Source organism: Lineus longissimus, chromosome 9, assembly GCF_910592395.1.
Source record: "Lineus longissimus chromosome 9, tnLinLong1.2, whole genome shotgun sequence".
Lineage (NCBI taxonomy): Eukaryota > Metazoa > Nemertea > Pilidiophora > Heteronemertea > Lineidae > Lineus > Lineus longissimus.
Genome location: NC_088316.1, coordinates 14,085,488 through 14,106,315, shown reverse-complemented (window position 1 = coordinate 14,106,315; position 20,828 = coordinate 14,085,488). Strand labels below are relative to the sequence as shown.

General features: G+C 41.6%; 1 protein-coding gene across 8 annotated transcripts; it reads left to right on the top strand.

Moving 5' to 3' along the window:
* The first annotated feature begins 2,487 nt into the window (after positions 1–2,487).
* LOC135493311 (WD repeat-containing protein 19-like) lies at positions 2,488–20,327 on the top strand. 8 transcript variants are annotated; one of them, XM_064780553.1, is made up of 30 exons: positions 2,488–2,621; positions 2,910–3,143; positions 3,815–3,906; positions 4,327–4,392; positions 5,585–5,650; positions 6,004–6,129; positions 7,400–7,712; positions 7,989–8,183; positions 8,600–8,691; positions 8,921–9,276; positions 9,542–9,648; positions 9,889–10,005; positions 10,255–10,404; positions 10,608–10,682; positions 11,807–11,873; positions 13,441–13,458; positions 14,291–14,460; positions 14,774–14,909; positions 15,129–15,301; positions 15,466–15,704; positions 15,892–15,967; positions 16,233–16,456; positions 16,689–16,778; positions 17,115–17,239; positions 17,392–17,648; positions 17,766–17,987; positions 18,180–18,261; positions 18,567–18,717; positions 18,965–19,088; positions 19,470–20,327. In XM_064780553.1, exons 1-30 carry the CDS (start codon positions 2,499–2,501, stop codon positions 19,656–19,658), a joined length of 4,455 nt encoding a protein of 1,484 aa, XP_064636623.1. In that variant the 5' UTR covers positions 2,488–2,498; the 3' UTR covers positions 19,659–20,327. The 8 variants fall into 8 exon arrangements, with proteins under 8 accessions (XP_064636623.1, XP_064636626.1, XP_064636625.1 ...); XM_064780556.1 differs by lacking the exon at positions 4,327–4,392; XM_064780555.1 differs by lacking the exons at positions 11,807–11,873; positions 13,441–13,458 and adding an exon at positions 12,870–12,936.
* The last annotated feature ends 501 nt before the right edge of the window (positions 20,328–20,828 follow it).

Below are 20,828 nucleotides of genomic sequence, written 5' to 3'. Positions count from 1 at the left end.
AATATTTGTACAAGAATTCATAAGACCGATGCGAATGTATTGATTACTTGTATCGACGAATTATAACATTGAAGTGTTCTGTTGCAGTCGCCTGGGGATTCATTCTCATGTAAAACTGGCGTCGGAGTCTGGGATCAATACATGTAGTGCTTGGCGACAGGTACAAACATCAGATCTTGAAGAGGTTTGATTCTTATCAGAGTGTAGTCTTGAGACTTTGTCCAAACCTAGTAGGATGGAGTTCCAATTCAACCAGGAACGTCTTGCAAAGGGACAGGGTGTGATTTTGTCACTGGATTAACCCTCGGTTGCTTCTCTCTTTGAGTGTTTATGCCATCAGACAGAAACGCAGGTAAAGCATCGTTTTGTCGTTAGATGTCTTAGTGCCGTTATGTCGTTGTTGCGTCTTCATGTAGACAGTGGAGAGGTTTAGATTCAGATCCGAGAATGCAGTGGTGACAGTTGGACGACGGCTATCGCGTTGCCTGTTGTCAGAGATGCATAGAAGCAGCTCCGGGGTCAATGTTTGCTCCGGGCCTGCACACGACGGAAAACAAACCTCTAGTTTCCTTAGGATGACTTGTCATTGGCAGCCGCAGCGGTTCCTGATACAGTGAGATAACCATGTCCGTGAGAACAATGCGGGGACGAAGTCAACGCAGAAAAGCTTACATCTCCTTATTCTAGTTCGACTCATGTGCGTGATGAAAAACGTGCCATTGATTGTCGTCATCTGAAAAAACTACAGCACACTTTGTATAACCACTTTTAAATTGTTTTAAAAAAACACCTTTATTTGGCTTATACATTTGCACGAGATTGGTCGTTGGTGCCGTCAAAATCCGATTATTGTCGCGCTTTGCCATTGCGATTTACAATAGATTCTTGCTTCAAGTATACCATGAGTTCTAGATGTATTATTTATAATTCATAACTTACATGCAGTACATGTAAATGTACTGTAATTCATGAAACTCATGAACCTGAGTGAGTGTGTCATTCCGGAATCTGAAGCTGGATGTCTCCGTCAGATATAGGCAGGACAAGCAAAGGTCTACCATCAGACGTACACCGTCAGTAACCTGCCCTCGTTGGTGTAACGTAGTCCGGGTTGGCGGAGTGGATCCAAAACTTGAGGGATAAGATGAAATTGCATGGATCCAAGATAGGCTTCCGAGGCAGTCCATATTCATCCTGAACCATAGTTTTCCAATGGGACGAACCCTATATCTAATGCGTCTGGACTGAAAAGACCCAAGCTGGATGTACCATTACTCTAGATGCGCTCGACGACTGGATGATTTGCCCTGGACAGTCACAAGACAGCCGGATTGCTGGACTGGTGACGAACGGATCAAATCCCGTCTGTGTAGATGCTGCACCGAGAGTTGGCCCTGAGTCGAGTTTCCCACTGATACGATGTTTATGAACAGCTTAGGATCCTTTGCTCATCAGGCAAATGTCCAGGTAAGATCCCAGAGAATGCCAAAACAATTATGCGTTTTCGGGATGCTTTCGAGTAGAAACTTCAGAGACTACAATGTTCGGCCCGACGCGGCTGACAGTCTCCGACGTCTGTTGTTGTCATGACAGGTTGCATATCCTCCAAGAATGATACTCGAAGGGGGGAGGGGGAGGGGCTGGGGTGCATATGTCTCATTCTTCTCCTTTATGCCAAACACCACTGAAGTCCAATTTAATGACCTCATTGACTGACAGAGTGCAATTTTCCTCATGAGAGGAGGGAACGACACGAACCATCCAGAAAACCTCCATACCTACACAGTTGAGATGTCGTCGAGAGAATAACCATTTGAACCTAAGTATTTGATATTCTGCTTTTGGCCTCCAGCAATAAAACCATGAACAATTCTTTATGAATTATGAAGTATTTCCAGCGTGTTATATTCTCTCTTTGTTCGTTTGTTTTGGGGATTATATCAGCTGGATCAAGGTTGCCAGCTTGTGTATAAGCGCGGGGACAGGAAAATATCTTGAATGAGCTTATCTCAAAGCTCTTGCTATTCACTCGTGGTCGTCACTTCTTTTTACTACCTGCCCCCCCCCTTCCGTCAGTTGTATACTAAACTAGCAAACACATGAAATAAAAAGAGGGGTTGAGTAGCCTTGCATGCAGATCTTGCAGTTTGTTCGGTCTTGTGGGTCGTGACGGCTCCTGGCTCAGTTTACAGCATGTTTCAAGTACTTTGTTATGGCCGACCGCTCTGCTCTGTAGCGTATGGTATTCCATTCACCAAAACGTTAGCTTAGTGTTTGTTAATGTTACAAAGAATCGACGATGGGGTGTGGACAATAGCTGAAAAAGCATGTCCGAAAGTGAGATGGGATTAGAGGGGATGCCCCCTTATTTATTTGTCTATTTAGAATATCGTATAAAATAACTCGGGATCTATAGAGCAGTGTTGTTCAATATCGAACCCACACAGGATAGTATTCAAAATCTTTCATATGTTGTGTGATAACTAGCATCTGTCTCCATGGATACTGCAATATCACATGCCCTCGCTAAGTGGGCGGAGGACTCAGCAGATGATGAGGATGACTACCAGATTTCTGACGCCGTGATGATCGGGTCTTTCGGCGAAGACGCAGGATATGAGGTGAGGAAACGAAGACGCGTGACTCCACCGCGAAGACGCTGTCACATGGCATTTAGATTGCTCCAGCCACCGACCTGAATGCACCAGTCGTTGCTCCCACTACCACATTTGGGATCTTGGGGACCCGCTCTCTTCCCCTTTCAAGACAGGTACCCTTCCCATTTCTATGTCCTGGTCAAGGGAATCTCGGCTCACCAACCTTTTCTGTTGAAACGCACGTAGTGCCAGGCGAGGACATGCTTCTTGGACAATTTCACAATCTCCATCCAGTATCTTTTTCTTCTTCAGGCTAAGACTCTCAACGATAACTCAGAGGACCCCGACGCCCTGAGCGTCCATATATTCCGCGTTGGAAGCGCTGCCCCTCACAGGAAGGTAGGAGGTGAGATGAGCTTAAAGGGGCGACCAGGGCAGGGAGACCGGACCAGGACTGAGGTTGAGGCAGAATTGCATCCAAAAAAGTCTGGGAGAAGACGAGTTTCAAAGGTAGGGTCGCGTTCTGACCCGACCCAGCTCAACAAGGTAGGCATTTCTATTATAGTTGGTTAGCTCAGGCTGAAGGGGTGAACCCTTATTGGCAAAATATTGCCCTCCCCCCCAAAATCCCGGGCCCTTGCCCTCCTCCCCCTTCAGGACCAATGAATGGAAGAAAATCTATTGCACGTTTAAGCAACCAAGGAAGCAAGTAGAGTTGTACCACGCGTTCACGAGTGTGGCTTAATATTCAAATTTCCCGCTTTACCGTCAAGAACGGGTTAATCTACCATTCTGCCATCTGTCGTCAAAATTATAAACCAAGTATCGGAAGTGCAGGTGTGCGCTTACTGCGCAGGTCAGGCATTCTTGTAACCAAAGAAGCTAGAATCTGATTTTCTTCAACTTTCTGACAAATTTACCCTTAATTTGCATCATTTAAAGAGCCCATGAAGGTGATAAATTAAAGAATTAATATAAGTCTATGTTTGGAAGTAGTTGTTTTTATATCTAAGCTGTCGTTTTTAAGTTGAAGCGTGTTCTATGTTGACAACTTCAGTCTGTCAAACTTGGTTATGCATTTTCCTGTTCCTGTAGGCCTACAACTACAAACAATGCAAATGTTGTATGCACAGTGCTTTAAGAATGTAAAAAGTCGATCAATTTCTTTCACTGAGTCGACATGTCTTTACTTGGCAGTAGGGTCTTTCTCTTTTCAGCGTGTGTTCAGTATTCCAGAGACCACCCATGGTCAGGGAGGCATCTTCTACTCCTGGCAGAAGACACTGGGAAACTATCTAGCAACTACTGGGTAAGAAAAGTCAAGAGATGAAGATTTACTAATTGCATAGAAGAAATGTAAAAATTGGTTCATTTGGATCAGTCTTTGATAAAAAGAACCAGAATCTCGAATGTGTCACGGCAGTACTTGGACTGGTAGTGGTAGCTTGTCATATGGAGTATACTACTATAGCACTAGCAGCCAGAGATGACAAACAGCATTATTTCTGAACTCAAGACAGAGGGCTTTGTTTGCCATGACTACGAAGTAGCGGCCATTAAAACTTCTCTGATGCAGCAGCATGAGGATTTGTAGTCTAAATATGAATGCATTGGTTCGCCTCTCTCTTTAAATGCAATTGCCTGCAGCATTCCATAAAAGGACCATTGGTCGAAAGGTGTACAGTCCCTAGTCACAGCTGCTCACTCAGCACATTTTTTCCAACTCTAGGTTTAGTGCTGTTGCTAAGGATCTTCCTTCAAATAAAGTTGCTCAGACTGACACTGTAACAACAAGGTATTTTGTTTTGTGTAAATTGTCATGTGAACACATCAATGTTTAGATAAGTAGAGAATCTAGTACCGGTATTTAAAGATCTTTAACCAAATTTCTTCAGTCCTGGTTGTAATGGTTTGTTAAACATGTTAAATATTGCAACAACAGTAACAAATAACTTGAATTGGCATACCTGCTCGGTTACAACATCTTTAGATAGTTGCACAAACTACATTTACGTCCAGGCCAGCATAATTGACATACTATGCTAGCCTATGTTCATGTATGATTTTCTTTCCTTGTGTGACAAAGTGCATGCTTGATTTGTCAAATAATATTCTTAAGTGCTGGTCCTCTTGTAAAAGTCTGGTCTCCTGTTCCTTCAGGGCTAATACAAAAACTAAAAGGGCAAGAGAGCCAACTGTCGGAAGTTCTCTCGGACAGGGACCCAGTTACTTACATGAGTATTCAAGTGATACTCATGAGTACTCAAACAACAAGAGGTACTCAAGTTAGAATATCAGCATCGGCTTCTTCATGTTCAATATTTCTTTGCATGACCACATTTTGATATAAATTTTGCACCATGGAAATGTTGCATGATTAGGGTCACCAAACTATTGTCGTAAATTACAGCATTGAAAGTTTGTTCCAAAGAGCAAAATTGTCTGCCTGACTTGAATGGCTATCATTCAGGACCGCACAGTAAATAATCTCGTTAGCCATAGGTGATTTTGTAAATTGTTGTGCATAATTGCATGGCACATTTTGAGAATCAAGCACATGAAAATGTAGGATTCACGAAGACCGCAACCGGGCACTGAATGTACAGATATATTGTAAAAATGCAGCGAGACACGCAAGTTCAATGTAGCTTTGTGTAGTTCACTGGCAGTATTATGTAATCTGTGATACAAGCATTTTAGCATAATGAGACTGACTTGACCTAACTTTCTTGCAGACAGTTGGTTACATGTAATCCAAGAGGAAGGATGACCCATAAACAATTGAATGATTCTTTGGATCATTGGCATTTCTTCAACTTTGCCTAATTTTGACCAAAAAAAAATAAAATAAAAACTGTGATATCTCTGTTCCTTTTCCAGTCATGATCCTCATCTGATAACTTCTTCCCAAACATCAAGTTTGACATATTTTATTAAATTGAATAAAATCTTTTAAAAATTCGCATCACCTTCATTTCTTTTTGTAGGTTTGATCATATCGTCAGGATCTATGACCGTCATGGAGAACTCCGGGATGAAATCAGTTTGCCTGGGTAAGTGGAATACATTCCTTCCATTCTTCAGTTCTGTTGTTCCCTTCATCTGTCGTATGGGGCAGTCGTGTTGTAATCTTGAATGTTATAGCCTTCATTACATCTCTCTCTTTCTGCCTGAGAGCCTCAACAAAAATCTGATAAGACTGGGCCTGTCTGTGTGACTCTGCCATCTGTGATTGTGGTTTCTCTGACCAAAGCTTACAGCATTTCCTGGAAGACTGTCTCTTGATCACCAACTGAGGGGAAGGGGAGCCAGTCTCCACATCTTCCCCAGACAGAAAAACAATGGGGAACGGAATCTGAGCTACGTCTCACTGCCACATTCCTAAAAACAACCAATTGCATTTCAGAATGTGTTCAGGGCTTGGCTGGGACAAGGACGGGGACACGCTGGCGATAATTAATGATAAAACCAGTGTCATCTTCCTTTGGGATGCCAACACCCACAAGACGTCGCAGCTTGACAGCGGACTCAGGTAACTTTTCCCATCACAAAGAAATGTCAGAAATTTTAAATAGGGACACTGCTCATTGATTGTTAACCATTAAAAAGGCCCATGGGAAGCGACAGGCCGTCCTCATGAAACCATTGGGATAAATTCAGTCATGACATTAACCACAAATATCCTTCCTGAATGGGTCAAGCTTACTTCATGTGCCTTTGCTATAAAAGTCCTTTTTAGGATCGTCACTTATAGTATACATGGTTGGCCTTGTTTTATTTTGACCATAAAGAAGGACTGATTTCTATTGATTTTATGGTTTATGGTTCTTAAGTTTTCCTAGCTAAATGGTTGCTTGCATAATGTTTTGAGCCCTCAACTGGATACAGTTTAAATGAGGGATTACATGAATAATCCATATGCAAATATTTTAAATTTAGTTCATGTGAGAGGAATTTCGATTTTCTGCTTTTAGTTTTGTCCTAATACCTGGGCAATTAGGCTACGATTCAGGCATGTCAGCTCACCTAAAATCCTATGAATATTTTGACTGGTATCATATGCTTCCTAAGTTGCATCCCAATAATATGTGGGTTTTTTTCACCATTATTTCTCCCGATAGTCCAGTGATTGCAGGAATGTAAGTTCATGAGTTTTAGGCTGACGAATAATTTACTTTTGATGGACTTTGAGGATGAATACTGTTTTATTTTACAATTTTTTTGTGCCAGCAATTGACTTTTAGTTTACCAGTGATTGAGTTGGATTGGAATGCGTTATAGTTTTATTAGAGGAAACATTTTTAATTGTACTTTTTGTCTGAAACATTTTGCTGTGTGTATCAGATTGTACTCTTGTAATGTTTTGAAAAGTTGGCAGTGACTGCAGTCACTCACTGAGTAATGATCATGTTTGAATAGTGCCCTTATAGTAGTGTCTACTAAAACCTCACCCGAGAGTGAGGTTTCCACGAAGGCCTCGCCTCTGAATGAGGTTTCCACGTTTTCAACTTACAGACCTCGAGGACTAATTACATGTCTGGGAAGATCACTCCTGCATATCACTTCCCTTCTGAAGTTTACCATTGGATTCTCAAAAAAAGACATCGTGACAGCTCTGAAAATCATTGAAAGCATGCCCCAGTAAATTCGGATTGCTTAATCCATACAAGCATCAGCAAAGCATTTCCACAAACTATATAAACAACATGTTGCTTGCAGGTTTTGATCATTCCATCCTGCCTTAAGAAATCCTTACACCATGATTATGTTTGTAAACATAACCATGTTTCATTTGTGTTTAGGGATTCCTTGACCTTCCTCTTATGGTCTAAAGTTGGTACCCAGCTGGCCATTGGGACTGCCAAAGGCAACCTCCTCATCTACAACCACCAGACGTCAAGGAAGGTCCCCATCCTTGGAAAACACACCAAGAAGATTACATGTGGAGCCTGGAGTACCCAGAACCTGTTGGCACTTGGCAGCGATGACCACGCCATCACAATCAGTAATGCAGATGGGGACACTGTGCGACAGACAACCGTCCGAGCTAGTCCATCCGATATCCAGTTTTCTGAGATGAAGGGAGATGAGAGGAGTGCTATGGGGGAAAATACTGTGAGTTTTGTGTATGAGATTAGAAGTTTAGTTCGATGTACTTGGCCCAGGCTGAGCATTTGGTAAAACGGGAAACAGAAGATGTGGACATTTTTATGACAGCTGTGCTTCTCAAAAGCACTGTGGTGTGCTAGTCAAGGTGTCAGACTCACAATCGAATCCCAGATCTGAAATTTCTTTCTAAAGCGTGGACAATCCATCCTGGTAGGCCATCATATCATGATTATGAATTTGTAAATATGCTAACAATTTCTAACTATTTCTTTTTGCTTATAGGTGAGTGTTGTGATTGGCAGGAAGACCCTGTTTCTCTACAACATGAACGACCCGGAGAACCCTATCGAGCTGGCATTCCAGCAGAGATACGGTAACATCGTGGCTTACAAATGGTACGGCGATGGCTACATCATGATCGGCTTCTCGCAGGGCTACTTCGTGGTGATCAGTACGCACATGAGGGAGATTGGTCAGGTAAGTAAGGATGGAGGAACGCCTCAAGTCGAGCCAATTTGTGGAGTTATCAGTGATGAAACATGTGTCACCAAGAGAAAAACTTTTCAGACTGCCAACAATTACCAAATAAATGTATAACCCTTTTTGTTTAGGCCAGTATGGATTTTTCTGTCCTGAGGGATATCAAATTTTGAGGGACAGAAAGAGTCATATTGCTCAAAAGTTCGCTGCGCCCTTCCAACCCAGAAGTGGATCATGAATAATGATGTTGCCCACGGACTAGACGTTTCTATCCTGAAATGCTAGTATGGGATATCATGTCTGTTGACTCCATCAAGTGTTGCAGACTAACAGAGGAATACAGTCAAAAGAGTTTTTTAAAGGGGATTGCTCATCAATTCAGTGGTTAACCACCCTTTTGTTGATTGTTACAGGAGCTTTTCCAAGCGAGAAACCACAAGGACAGCTTGACAAGTATTGCTGTTTCTCTCTCCCTGAACAAGGCTGCCTCCTGTGGTGATAACTGGTAAGTGGCGTCCAATGTACAAAGATTGATACAGGTATTGGATTTTAATGAATTGACCCGGTCCCCAAGGGCTGGTGGAGTGTCTATGGTAAGATACCAAACCCATGAGAGAGGAGCTAAAATATAATCAAAATCCCAAGCTGGATGCTACGATGCAGCTAAACTTTTTCCTCTAGGTAGTCCCTGTGAAAATATTTCTGAAAAAGTACACGGTTCTCTCTCATTTCAGTATAAAGATCCACGACCTCTCCGACCTGAAAGAGATGTATGCCATCATCAACCTCGAAGAAGAGCGCGGCCTTGACAAGATCTCCTGGACAGATGACGGACAACTCATGGCCGTCTCTACGCAGAAGGGCACACTACACGTCTATCTGACGAAACTACCAATCCTAGGCGCAGCATACCACACGAGGATCGGATATTTGACGTCATTGTTGGAGGTGACCGTCCATGATTTTGTGCAGCAGGAGGACCCTGTGACCATCGCTGTTGATGTCGAGCCAACCTTTATCGGCCTGGGGCCGTTTCATCTTGCTGTTGGTATGAATAACAGAGCGTGGTTCTATCTGCTTGGAGACAATGGTAAGAATATGATGGATTCCAGTTTTCGATGTTTGAGACTAATATCTAACGGGTTTAAACGGCTCCATGTAACAAGTAGTCAACCAATCATGACAGGTCCAGAGAAGTCGAATAACCAAGGATTTGTTCAAAGTTGTGGTAGTGACAGCTGTTTCATCACACAGCAATATGGGGGAGACTGGGCTCCTTAGCCCTGTACCACTGGCAGGCCTATATTTGAAAAAATGGACTGAGCCTATGATGTTTTAATCTCGTGTTTTTACAGGCCCAGAGAAGCAGAAAGACCGAGAATACCTAGGCACTGTAAACACCATGAAGTTGAATGCTGATTATGCTGCTGCTAGCTTTGAAGGAAAAGTTCAGCTTCATTTTGTAAGTATATTTCATGATTTGGTTGCAAATATCATCACCAGCATCTGTCCACCTGTTAAATGCATGGGGAGACGAGTGTTATCATTTAGACTTCAACAAAAAAAGATTACCCCTTTCTAGTGCCTGACATTTCAATCAGGTACCAGCAGTGGTCATTGTCTGTAAATTAACTGGCTAGAATGACATTGATGGTTTAATGACTTACTATTGGTTAACATTTTTATGGTATGTTCATTTCAGATTGAAGACGAATCAGCCACGAGTGAGGAACGTCAGACCAAACTCTTCCCAGAGCAGAACGATTGCCGCATCACCTGTCATGATATCTCACACGATTTCCTCATCTATGGATCGGATGTAAGTGCTTAAAAACACATTGCAAATGTTCCTCTGCAGCTCTACAACTCTTCTGTGAAGTCCTCACTGTCGGTATTGGTTGTCTTGCCAAACACACCGCTCAGGGTGAGCTGTCGTTTTGCCCAAAACCTCAACTGGAATATTTCTAGCCATATGTTATTGACAAAGAATTGAATCATGGCACTTGGTGTTTTACTCAAAATGTTTATCAGATTATGCAGGATCTCAGATTATGTTATTCACTTTCAGACTGGTGGGATCCACTACTTCTCCATCGAGGACTGGCAGTTTGTCAACGAGTATCGCCATGTGGACGGCATCAGAAAGATCTTCCCCGACCCCAGTGGCACCCGGCTCATCTTTATTGATGAGAAAAGTGATGGATATGTGTATAACCCTGTGAGTAGGTGGAGGAGCAAAGGCCCAGTACAAGTGCATTGTTTGCGTAGAGAACTATGCATTCACACGCTTAGTTTCTGCTACATTGAATATATAGTTAATATAGTAAGAATATTTCTCAATGATTAGCACTTACAAGTGTAGTGTTTTCAACTTTTTCAATTATATATGAAGAAAATAAATATATATGTTTTCTCCTACAGGTGAATGATCATGTAGTTGAAATCCCAAACTTCTCCAACACTACAAAGGGAATTCTTTGGGACAAGGCCGACAAGGTATGGTGTCAACTACCGATTTCCTTAAGAACATCTTTAGCACACGTTTGAACTTATAAGCGCCTATGATGAGAATTACAAGGTTGTGAAACGTTCACCCTCCTCTTACCTCTGGAAGTTAATGCTCCTTAACCATTGAAATTTGAGCACTATAGGTAGGGCCATGGAAAAAACAAAGTCTTTTCCAGAGATTTGATACTTGTAACTTAAAGTGGTATCTTTATTACTGAAATAAGTGCCTCCATCATAAATATGCCGCTTGTCAAATTCTACACGAAACATGATCACTAAGAACTTTAATAATCCGTTGCAGTTCATTTATCACACAGTCTTTTTTAAGAAATATGTGAGTCAGGACCTCGATGTTTGAACTTAAGTGTCATTTACAGAATTTGTCTGTCCTATTTCTGTGATCGTCATTAAAAACGTATATGATGTCTACTCTTTGACTAATATCAGAAGCATACGAGAATTATTTAATTTTTCTAAAAGTAATACACTTGTCGTGACTGTAACTGAAACCAAGTCTAATATTTTGCATGTAATTTTTATGGTTTGTCCCTTAATTAATCTATGGGTACCGTAACCTTATGATTGATTCATGTTGCTAAGTCATATTCTTTGGCCCTGATTGTGCTTTACTGTGTCTGTCAGAGTTGTCGGCCATTCAAGACTTTAAGGATCATTAACTGTCATAATGATGTTATATTTCACCTTGGCAGTTGTGACTCGTACTGTCTGTGTCCGCAGTGATTTGATGTTTTCAACTGATGTGTTTGTATGTCTTGGTTTGTCGACTGTGTATCATATTTTTTCATCAGTTACCTTTGTATAGAACTTAGAACAGTTAAAGTTGGCGAGTATTGTTTGTGGATTAGATATCATATGCTTATCCTCTCCTATATATTTTGCTTTGTTGTCATCCCAGGGTCTCCTCGAGAAGATCTCTGAATTGTTGCTTTATTATGCTTTATTTTGGTGAAAAAACATAATGTTGAAGAGATTGACGGTTTGAGTTCAGTTCTTCTTGGATGGAACCCTGCTTTCAGATCCTGTGTTGGCAGTTCTCCTCAAGTCTAGCCTTGTCCCGTGGCTGATTGTGCTTGCATGTTCTTCATTTTCAGCATGTGTTTGTTACTTACGATGATGAGAACATCATATCTTATGTCCTGTGCAAGGAGTCGTATAAGGGTAGGCACTTAGCCTAGCGTGTGCTTTTATAGTAGGACGACTAATATGTGTTGTAGGAGCACAAAATCACCGTGTGAAAATCCTACCAGTGGTTGCCAAAAGTTGCAATGATGAACTGCAAATGACGTTTTGTCAAATGTCATAGGCTTTTAAAGGAAATTAAACCTCTTTTTACGCAAGACAATATTCACTGCTCTACAGAAGTGATGGCAACTTCTGCTGCAAAGTGCCAAAAGTTATGAGTGATCAAATGTATTGTGTTTGAATCGATTTTTTTATCAAAACGGTAAGTTGTGACAAATGTAGTTGTGGTTTATACTCCAGCGGGCTGTCAAATTTTTTAAAATGGCAACCGGTATGATTTTCATATACACTCGATTTTGTAACTTAGCTTTTGTTTTGTTTTGATCTAACCCCCTCGGCCCGATCACTACAGCCCAGGTTCTAGGCGTATAACGTTGAAGGCTTTGAGGGAAGAGGAAAATAACATGAAAGGAGCAATGCCCATCTAACTATCCCATTTGATTGACCTAACTTCTCCTATTTCAGCCTGTTTGCATGACATGTTGTTTCTAGATGTTAGTTTGTGGAAGCTGGGTGGCATTGGCATTTCATTTTTGGCAGCAGCTGTGTTGCAGAATGAAATCAGGCAACATAGCACTCGTAGATCACCACTGTGGTGAAATCCGGCCATTGCAAAAAGCATCATTATGCCTGACCACAGTTTTGCATTTACAGTTTTGTTATTAGAAATGAGCTGGTACAAAGCAACTGCTGATTTTTATAATAATGCCAGTGTCACATCCTTCTACAGATGTGCTTGACTAACGTTTTATATCCCCTCCCTGTTTTAGCATTCCTCATAATATTCATGGTTGCAAAAATATATCAGGCAAGCTCGCTTATATATTTTTGTTTGTAGTTACACGCCAGTGTGATAGATCTCACCGCTTTAGATTTGCCTCTAACCTCTCTTTATATCACGTTCAATTCCAGGATATCTTCATGGTGTTTGACGATGAGAAAATCGTGACGTTCATGTATAATCGAGAGACAGTATCCGGTATGCCCGATAATTATGTTAATGTCCATCCATATGCTAATCAGCCGCCTAGTGTTTCATTGGGAAGTAGTAAGTGCTAAATTGTGGATTGGATTGGCATCTGACACTTTGAGTTGTTCTTTTTGTGGATTTCGGCCCAGCATTCAGCACTTTGAGTGTTTGAATGCAGCATTGCGTATAAACTGGCCTGGTATTCAGCTCCTTTGAGCGTTGAATGCTAAATTGTGGAATTGGCCTGGTGTCTCGACACTTTTTTGGGTGAATGCTACACACATATTTTATTTAAAACATGGCAATCTGATTCAATGTTTAAATAGTATTAAGCCTCTGCGATTGGTAGAATTTAAAGCAATTTATGAACATCCACTGGTGAATCTTGTACCTCTCAGGGAAAAAAAACGCAGACATCTCCAAAATGATCTGATAATGTCTTGACAATAAATAATATTTGACCGTATGGAATAATGCGACTTTCTGCTAACTTCGGTTAATTTTTGTCAACAGAAACTCTGAAAATTCAGTGTGAGTACTTCTCTTGCAGCTATAACAAACCACGTAGTTAGTCTAGGTTCAAATATTGTTAACGCAATAAAATCACTATAGGACTGGGTGGACCAAAGGGAGGGAATAAAATGAAGTGAAATAGACAGAGGAGAGTTTGCAGAATAGTGTCTCGGAAAAAATGGTACTATTAACTCTGTCGGATTCAACTCAGGCTAATTGATTGATTGACGATATCGTCTTTAGACCTTAACAAATGGCACGTTAATGTAGCAATCGCATCACGCTGTAGAAACCACTAGCTAAAATACAGTCACTTGTCGACGGCACGATGCTTTCAAGTGGACCAAGATGATCCCAAAGCCGACCCCGGGTGTTTTTGGAAGCACTTGTGAAGTGTCATCGTAAGGAACTGGAACCACATCCCGCTATGAATTTGGCGGGTAAAAGCAGTGAAATAAAATGAGTTGTGCTGAATTGTAAAAACACCAACATATACTTCACACAATATTGCATCAGATAGTTCACTTTACTTGCAACTATATTTTAGCTAAACACTTCCCAAAGAATGCACATTTATTTCATGTTGTATTATTTTCATTATTTTCTCTTTTGCTTATGTATTAGAAGTTGCAGATGCATACCATTGATCATGTTTTTAAGTTGTAATCATGTCACTACCGAATATTGGTTTGTCATTGGGATAATTTTGTCCTCAAGGACGTTTGAAGGCACTAGATTACTATGAAAAGTTCATGAGTAAAGTGGTTGATCATTTCATTTGTCTGATGACCGCTTTAGTGGCCATCTTGTTTCATAGTTGTTATTAATTCTTGCCTTCATTTTGATTCAGGTGCCAAGGTGACCATGGCAGGAACATCGAAACTTCCGTACGGCCACGTGCCGATCATGCTCCACCATGGAGAGGTGACCTTGCAGACTCAGAGTGGCAAAGTCACCATGCTTGTACTTGATACGCACAACTTTGAGGGTAAACCACAACCTGAAAAACCACAGCACGAGGTGAGTTCATAGTCTTGTGTTTCAGCTGAGCCTTTGGGAAACGATTGCTCTGAAAAGATTTCTGCTCAAGCAAAGATGCCTTGCTTGACTTGGAATGCATTGGTATGATTAGAATGACGGTTTGTTGACAAGGTCAAAGGCCGCCAAATAGCCAGAAACATAACTTCTTCGTAAACCCACACCATCCACAAAACAAATCCGGCAGTCTGCATTTGATCCAGGCCCATTCATGTTGTAGAGGCGCATCCTGACCTTTGTTGGTTTTGTCAAATTTACCTAAAACGCTGATTATGCTGATTTATTTGTGTTTCAGCTGAGGACAGCCCTGGAGAAAACGATTTCTCTGCGAAGATACACAGATGCGTGGAATTTCTGCTCCATCCTCAACAGCAAAGAGGCCTGGCTTGACCTTGGTAAAGCTGCCCTTCAGAACTTGGAGATTGATTTTGGTAAGTAGCTGTGCAAGTGATTTCTTTGCATTGTCTTTCTCCTATAATATGGTATGATGTCTGCCTTGTTCAAGACGCTTTTTTGTGCTCACCTGCCAAATGACAACATTTTCGAGTGGGGACAGTTTTGAGCCCCAGGGTGACCTAGCAGTCGGCAGCAGTGTAACCCAAAATTGTTTGAATGATTTGGCACTAGAACAATTTTTCTGTCTCTTTCAGCCATTCGTGTCTACAGAAACATTGGAGATGCTGGCATGGTGATGTCTCTGATCAAAATCAAGGATATCGAGGACCGCAATCTGCTGTCTGGATTCATCGCAATGTTCATGGAGGATTTTAATCTGGCCCAGGATTTGTTCCTGGCTTCTGGGACTCCTGTTGCTGCGCTTGAGGTAAGAAATACCCTGTAGCTGCTATGGGGGAGTCTTAACGCTCGCAGTTTACATTTCCCCCAGCTGGCCCAGGCTTTGGGTCAGAGAACATTCCCTTCAATCTCCGAGGAGTACACCCATCAGCTTGAGTTCACTGGTGACAAAGTTCTTTGTTCTATTTGCAGATGAGAAGAGACCTGCTACACTGGGACTCTGCCCTTCAGCTGGCCAAGGCTCTGGCGCCAGAGCAGATCCCCTTCATCTCCAAGGAGTATGCCCAGCAGCTTGAGTTCACCGGTGACTACCTGAACGCGTTGTCCCATTATGAAAAAGGTGTGACCAAGGAGGAGGCAAATAAGGAACACGATGAGTCTTGTGCTGCTGGGATAGCAAGGATGTCCATTCGCATGGGTGATATCAGACGGTAAGAATGTCAACAAGATACGAACCCGAGTCCTGTACAGAGGCTTTGAAATATGTCTCCGAGTCGTTGTGGATATTGGAGTGATGTACACTACCATCCTTGAGCTAAAGATGCACCATACGCTCAAAGTGCTCAACAGCTAAAACTTAGTTTTCATATCTTGACTGTATCATTTTCCATTTTCCAGCGGTGTTGGTATGGCATTGAAAATGCCGAGCAGGCTCTTGAAGAAGGAGTGTGCTGCTATATTGGAAAGCATGAAGGTATGGTGTAGTTTATTTTACAATCCTTCAATAAGTCAAGACCACATACTTACTTACTTAAGCTTTTCACTCCTCTGAGATCATAGGCCGCTTACAACTTTCCTTCACCGTCTTTTGTCTCTGGTGATCCTCTCCAGTCCCTGCCAAGAGTGACCTATGGTCTTCAGGTCACCCTCGAGGTTAATCAAAACTTGTTGCTGACAGTGTGATCATTGTGTAGCAGTAGATCATTGAACTAAACTCTCAAATCCAATTCACCATCCAGCAATGGTCCGAGGCAGCCATGTTGTACGAGAAAGGTGGTTACTTTGACAAGGCTGCGTCCGTCTACATCAGGAGTAAGAACTGGGCCAAGGTCGGTGAGCTGCTACAACACGTCACCTCCCCCAAGATCCACGCGCAGTATGCTAAGGCTAAAGAGGCTGATGGCAGATACAAGGAGGCTGCTCAGGCTTATGAGAATGCTAAGGACTGGGATAACGTAATCAGGTACATTGAACGTAGAAACAATTTTCTTGTTGAAAAGATCCCCTTCCTGTGAGGTGAGAATCAAATGAGAGGCATGGGTATCTGAGGAGTTTAACTTCCCAGTTTTTGATCTAGGCCAACAACTCTCCTAATGTGTGCTTCCTAGATGAAGTGGTTTCCAACCAAGTTTCAGCAGTCTTTAAGTCTTTATTCATCATTCTTGCTTTCATATTGTTATATCTCATTATTCCAGGATCAATTTGGATTACCTCCAGAACCCAGAAGAAGCTGTCAAGATTGTGAGGGAGACTCAATCAATTGAAGGAGCAAAAATGGTGGCCAAGTAAGTTTCTTGTTAAAACTCATTCAAGCGATTTCATTAGTTGACCTGTGAGCTGCTGGTCTTGGTGTGTAGCACTCCTGATCTACCATGCAAAAGGGTTTGGAAGAGTGGGAAGAACTTGCAGAACCCGAAAAGGAGTTCTCTTTGTCATTTTGAAAAAGAACAACCAAGTTTCTTTCTTCCTACAATAAGCAGTATGCCATGACATGCTAAAGTGTAAGAAATTTATCTTTTCAATCTCAGATTCAGTTTAATTGAAATTGTGCCCTTCAAAATCTATTTCCTCGTTCAGTCCGCCATGAAACCTTTAACTGAAGTTTGTTTGTACCTTCCCAGATTCTTCCTCAAGCTGAGCGACTACTCGTCTGCCATCCAGTTCCTCGTGATGTCCAAGTGTAACGATGAAGCATTCCAACTCGCACAATCTCACAACCAGATGGAAACATATGCCGAAATCATTGGTAAAGGAAAACTAATTTTATCACCACTCTCCTGTCCTGTTCAGTCATTTTGTAACTGGTTGACCAAATGAGTCTGTTAAATGAATTCCTACTGGTAAGATAGAGGTACTAAGGATTTTTAACATATAAAATTATGATTTCTCATGTTACAGGCCCTGATGCAACACCTGATGACTACAGAAGCATTGCTTTACACTTTGAAAACGAGCGCAACCACTTCATGGCGGGGAAATTCTTCCTCCTCTGCAGTCAGTACGCCAAGGCGCTGAACCACTTCTTGAGATGTAAGAATCGCGAGGAGCACCAAGCGATTGAGATGGCAATCGAGACGGTGGGGCGTGCGAACGACGATCAGCTGACACATCAACTGATAGACCATTTGATGGGAGAGACAGATAACATGCCCAAGGTAAGTTGACTTAGTGTTAAGCCTTTGAGATGAGACCTCTGGTGATCGATATGACGTTCAGATTTGATCAATATCAAATTAACAAGTTCTTCTATTTTCTAAAAATTATTCTTCCAGGATGCCAAGTATCTCTTCAGACTTTATATGGCGTTGAAACAGTTCAGGGAGGCGGCCCGCACTGCCATCATCATAGCACGAGAGGAACAGAATGCCGGGAACTATCGAAATGCCCACGATGTCTTATTTAGCATGTTCCAGGAACTCAAACAAAACAAGATCAAGATTCCCACAGAGATGATCAATAACTTGATGATTTTACACAGCTATATCTTAGTGAAGGTGAGGCAGTTTGAAATTAAGAGATTTTTGATGGTGCAAGTCAAGAGTCGCATAGATTAGCCTCTTGAATGAAACAGACTGCAAGTCCTTGTCAGAATGTCTTTGCCAGGGTAAGCTAAAGATAACGTGGGGAGTTTAGCAGTGAAGGAACAAACTTTTATTGTTACTAAATCATGTGCTGCTACTTTTCAGATCCATGTAAAACGTGGTGACCACTTGAAGGGAGCAAGAATGTTAATCCGTGTGGCCAACAATATCAGTAAATTCCCTGCACGTAAGTCATCTAGGAACTGTATGATCTTATTCTGTTGGTCAAAGAGGCCATTAAATACCTGACGCAATATAAAGATAGATTTAGATTTGATGACGAAGTCCCCTCCTCAGAATCTATTCAAGCCTTATCCCTAACAAAGTGGTTAAAGGGCTGGTATGGAACTTACAATCAGCGGCTTTTGCAGGTGAAGTTGGTTCCAGAAATCAGCGAGTCCATCAACGACATTTAAAATGAAAGGCCTACCCCTTCTATTGCCAGATTTCATTAACCTGCCACTTATATGGGTAAACATTTCTTCATTTTAGATATCGTTCCCATCCTGACGTCCACAGTTATTGAATGTCACAGATCTGGTCTCAGAAACTCATCATTCAGTTATGCAGCGATGCTTCTGAGACCAGAGTATAAAAATCAAATAGATCTCAAATACAAGAAGAAGATAGAGGCTATAGTCAGGTAAGGAGAGATAGTAAATGATGACAGGTCCAGGGCGTACCACAAAGAATGTGTACCGGCATTCATACATGGACTGGAGAGTTTTGACTTTTGGGGATCAAAGTCTAAGGCAGGGCACTTTTTTGTGGCTTGTGGACATCAAGCAGCTCTTGAAGACAAACATCTGATTACAATGTAAACTCTAGACTAGAATCATATCGTTGGTCGATCGTGGTTTTCGATTACACTGCCATTTACTCTCTTCCAGAAAACCTGACAAAACAGAAGAAGAAGAGCCCAACACTCCTTGTCCATACTGTGGCTTCCATTTACCAGAGACAGAATTGACATGTCCAGAGTGTAAAAATAATATACCATTCTGTACAATCACGGTAAGAAACTTTACACAGAACAGCTTACTTCAAGTGAGACGAGTACTCAGCATTGTTATTTACTGTCCACTCAAGTTTAGTCTATTGGTTTCAAGTGTAAGTTGTAGGCCCATTCATCCTAAGTGGAAAGAAGGCCAACTAGACACCATAGAAGCTGCTATGTTCCGTCTTCACGGCAGATGGGCGAGGTCTTCCCGATTTTGTGAGCTGATTGCCTTCCCGAACAGGGCTGATTGAGTGGCATAAACCAGGGAACGATTTCGAAATTGACATGGGTTTTAATGGCAGTGACAAAAAAATGACTTCTCGGTTGTTTTTCATGCTCAACAAACATATCTTACTGTCCTGATTATGACTTTACATTTCTCAATTCCTCTTCAGGGCCGCCACATTCTGAAAGAAGATCTGACTGCTTGTCCGTCCTGTGAATTCCCAGCTATCTACTCTGAGTTCATCAGTCTGTTAGAGACCGAGGACACATGCCCCATGTGCTCGGAGAAGGTGATGTCAGAGAATCTTTCTAAGGCACAAGACGTGAAAAAGTATCTTCAGACGGAGACAGAAGATTGAGGTGATGCATTAACAGAGGACTAAAGTCAATGCAGGTGGTGACTGTTGGTTATGTCACGTCTCCGGTGGACGACAGTGCTGGAATCTATGAGTCCTGTATGACGAAACCGATGTGACTTCACCGACGGTCACCACCTTAAGTCAATGAGAACTTTTCTGAAGTTACTCCTGAAAGTCCTTCTCAGCTTTTTGAACTTGGAAGATATTTATAAACACAGATGTATTTACTATTGACTATTGAGTCTTATTGATGTAAAAGTAATATCCACTGAAGAATTTAATAGCAAGACTTCAGAAATCATTGTTCTCACAATATATAACATTTGGCTTGTAACTTGTGTGTGAATCCTGGGTAGTTTACAGTTTAAAACAATATTGGAAAAAGTATCGACCCAGTGTATGATCTGATCAATGCCATCCAAAGTTTGTGAAAATTTATGTTTAATTATCATATATTTTGTAACAAACATATTCATGTACCGTCCACTGTCATTATTGGATTGTTGCAGTGTGCAATGTTATTTCTATTGATGATTTTCTCCTTCAGATGTTGTGTTGAGGTTCAGTTGTAATCTGCGACAGTCAACTGTTTTCTTTGTCAAATACTTCATGTGTGATGCAAGACCTTATAATGTGATAATGATATAAAAATAAAATGAATGAAAAGGATATTTCTGTTTGTTCTTTTTATCTATCAGTTAACTCGGTTTAAAAGTTAGTCAACATGTATTTCCTTAGCACCGTCTTCGGTGAACCTTGTGACTCTGATATTTGTTGTCACTGGGTGAGAGAATCTCTACTTATTTTGGAAAATTTATCTCACCATTTAGGGGTGTCTCCTCAGTTTCTAGATCAGATGAGGACTCCACCCTTGAGTGTCTCTAAATTGAACATAGCGAAACAGGGCGTCTTCTAAGAGAAAAGTTGGAAGTATGTGGAGACTGTAAATTCTAATGATGGAACTCCCCCCCCCTCCCCCCAACGTGTCTTGACATGGATCTTGAATAGGTCTATGATGATTCTGCGATTGTGACACAGCGACTTATTGCGTCTCCCTGGTTGTGACTACACCCAAGCTTTCAGTAAAATGTCTGAATGTCTCTCCTCTGAGCCTCAGTGACTGAGTGAGTCTGAAAGTGGGATGGAATGGCATCATTGATCAATGATCAT

Bases quoted from the DNA above. Each gene is read 5' to 3' on its own strand.
- LOC135493311 (XM_064780553.1), top strand. From the start codon at position 2,499: ATGGATACTGCAATATCACATGCCCTCGCTAAGTGGGCGGAGGACTCA. The intron at 8,692-8,920 runs GTAAGTGGCGTC...CTCTCATTTCAG, and splicing joins GCCTCCTGTGGTGATAACTG to TATAAAGATCCACGACCTCT. The intron at 19,089-19,469 runs GTAAGAAACTTT...ATTCCTCTTCAG, and splicing joins TACCATTCTGTACAATCACG to GGCCGCCACATTCTGAAAGA.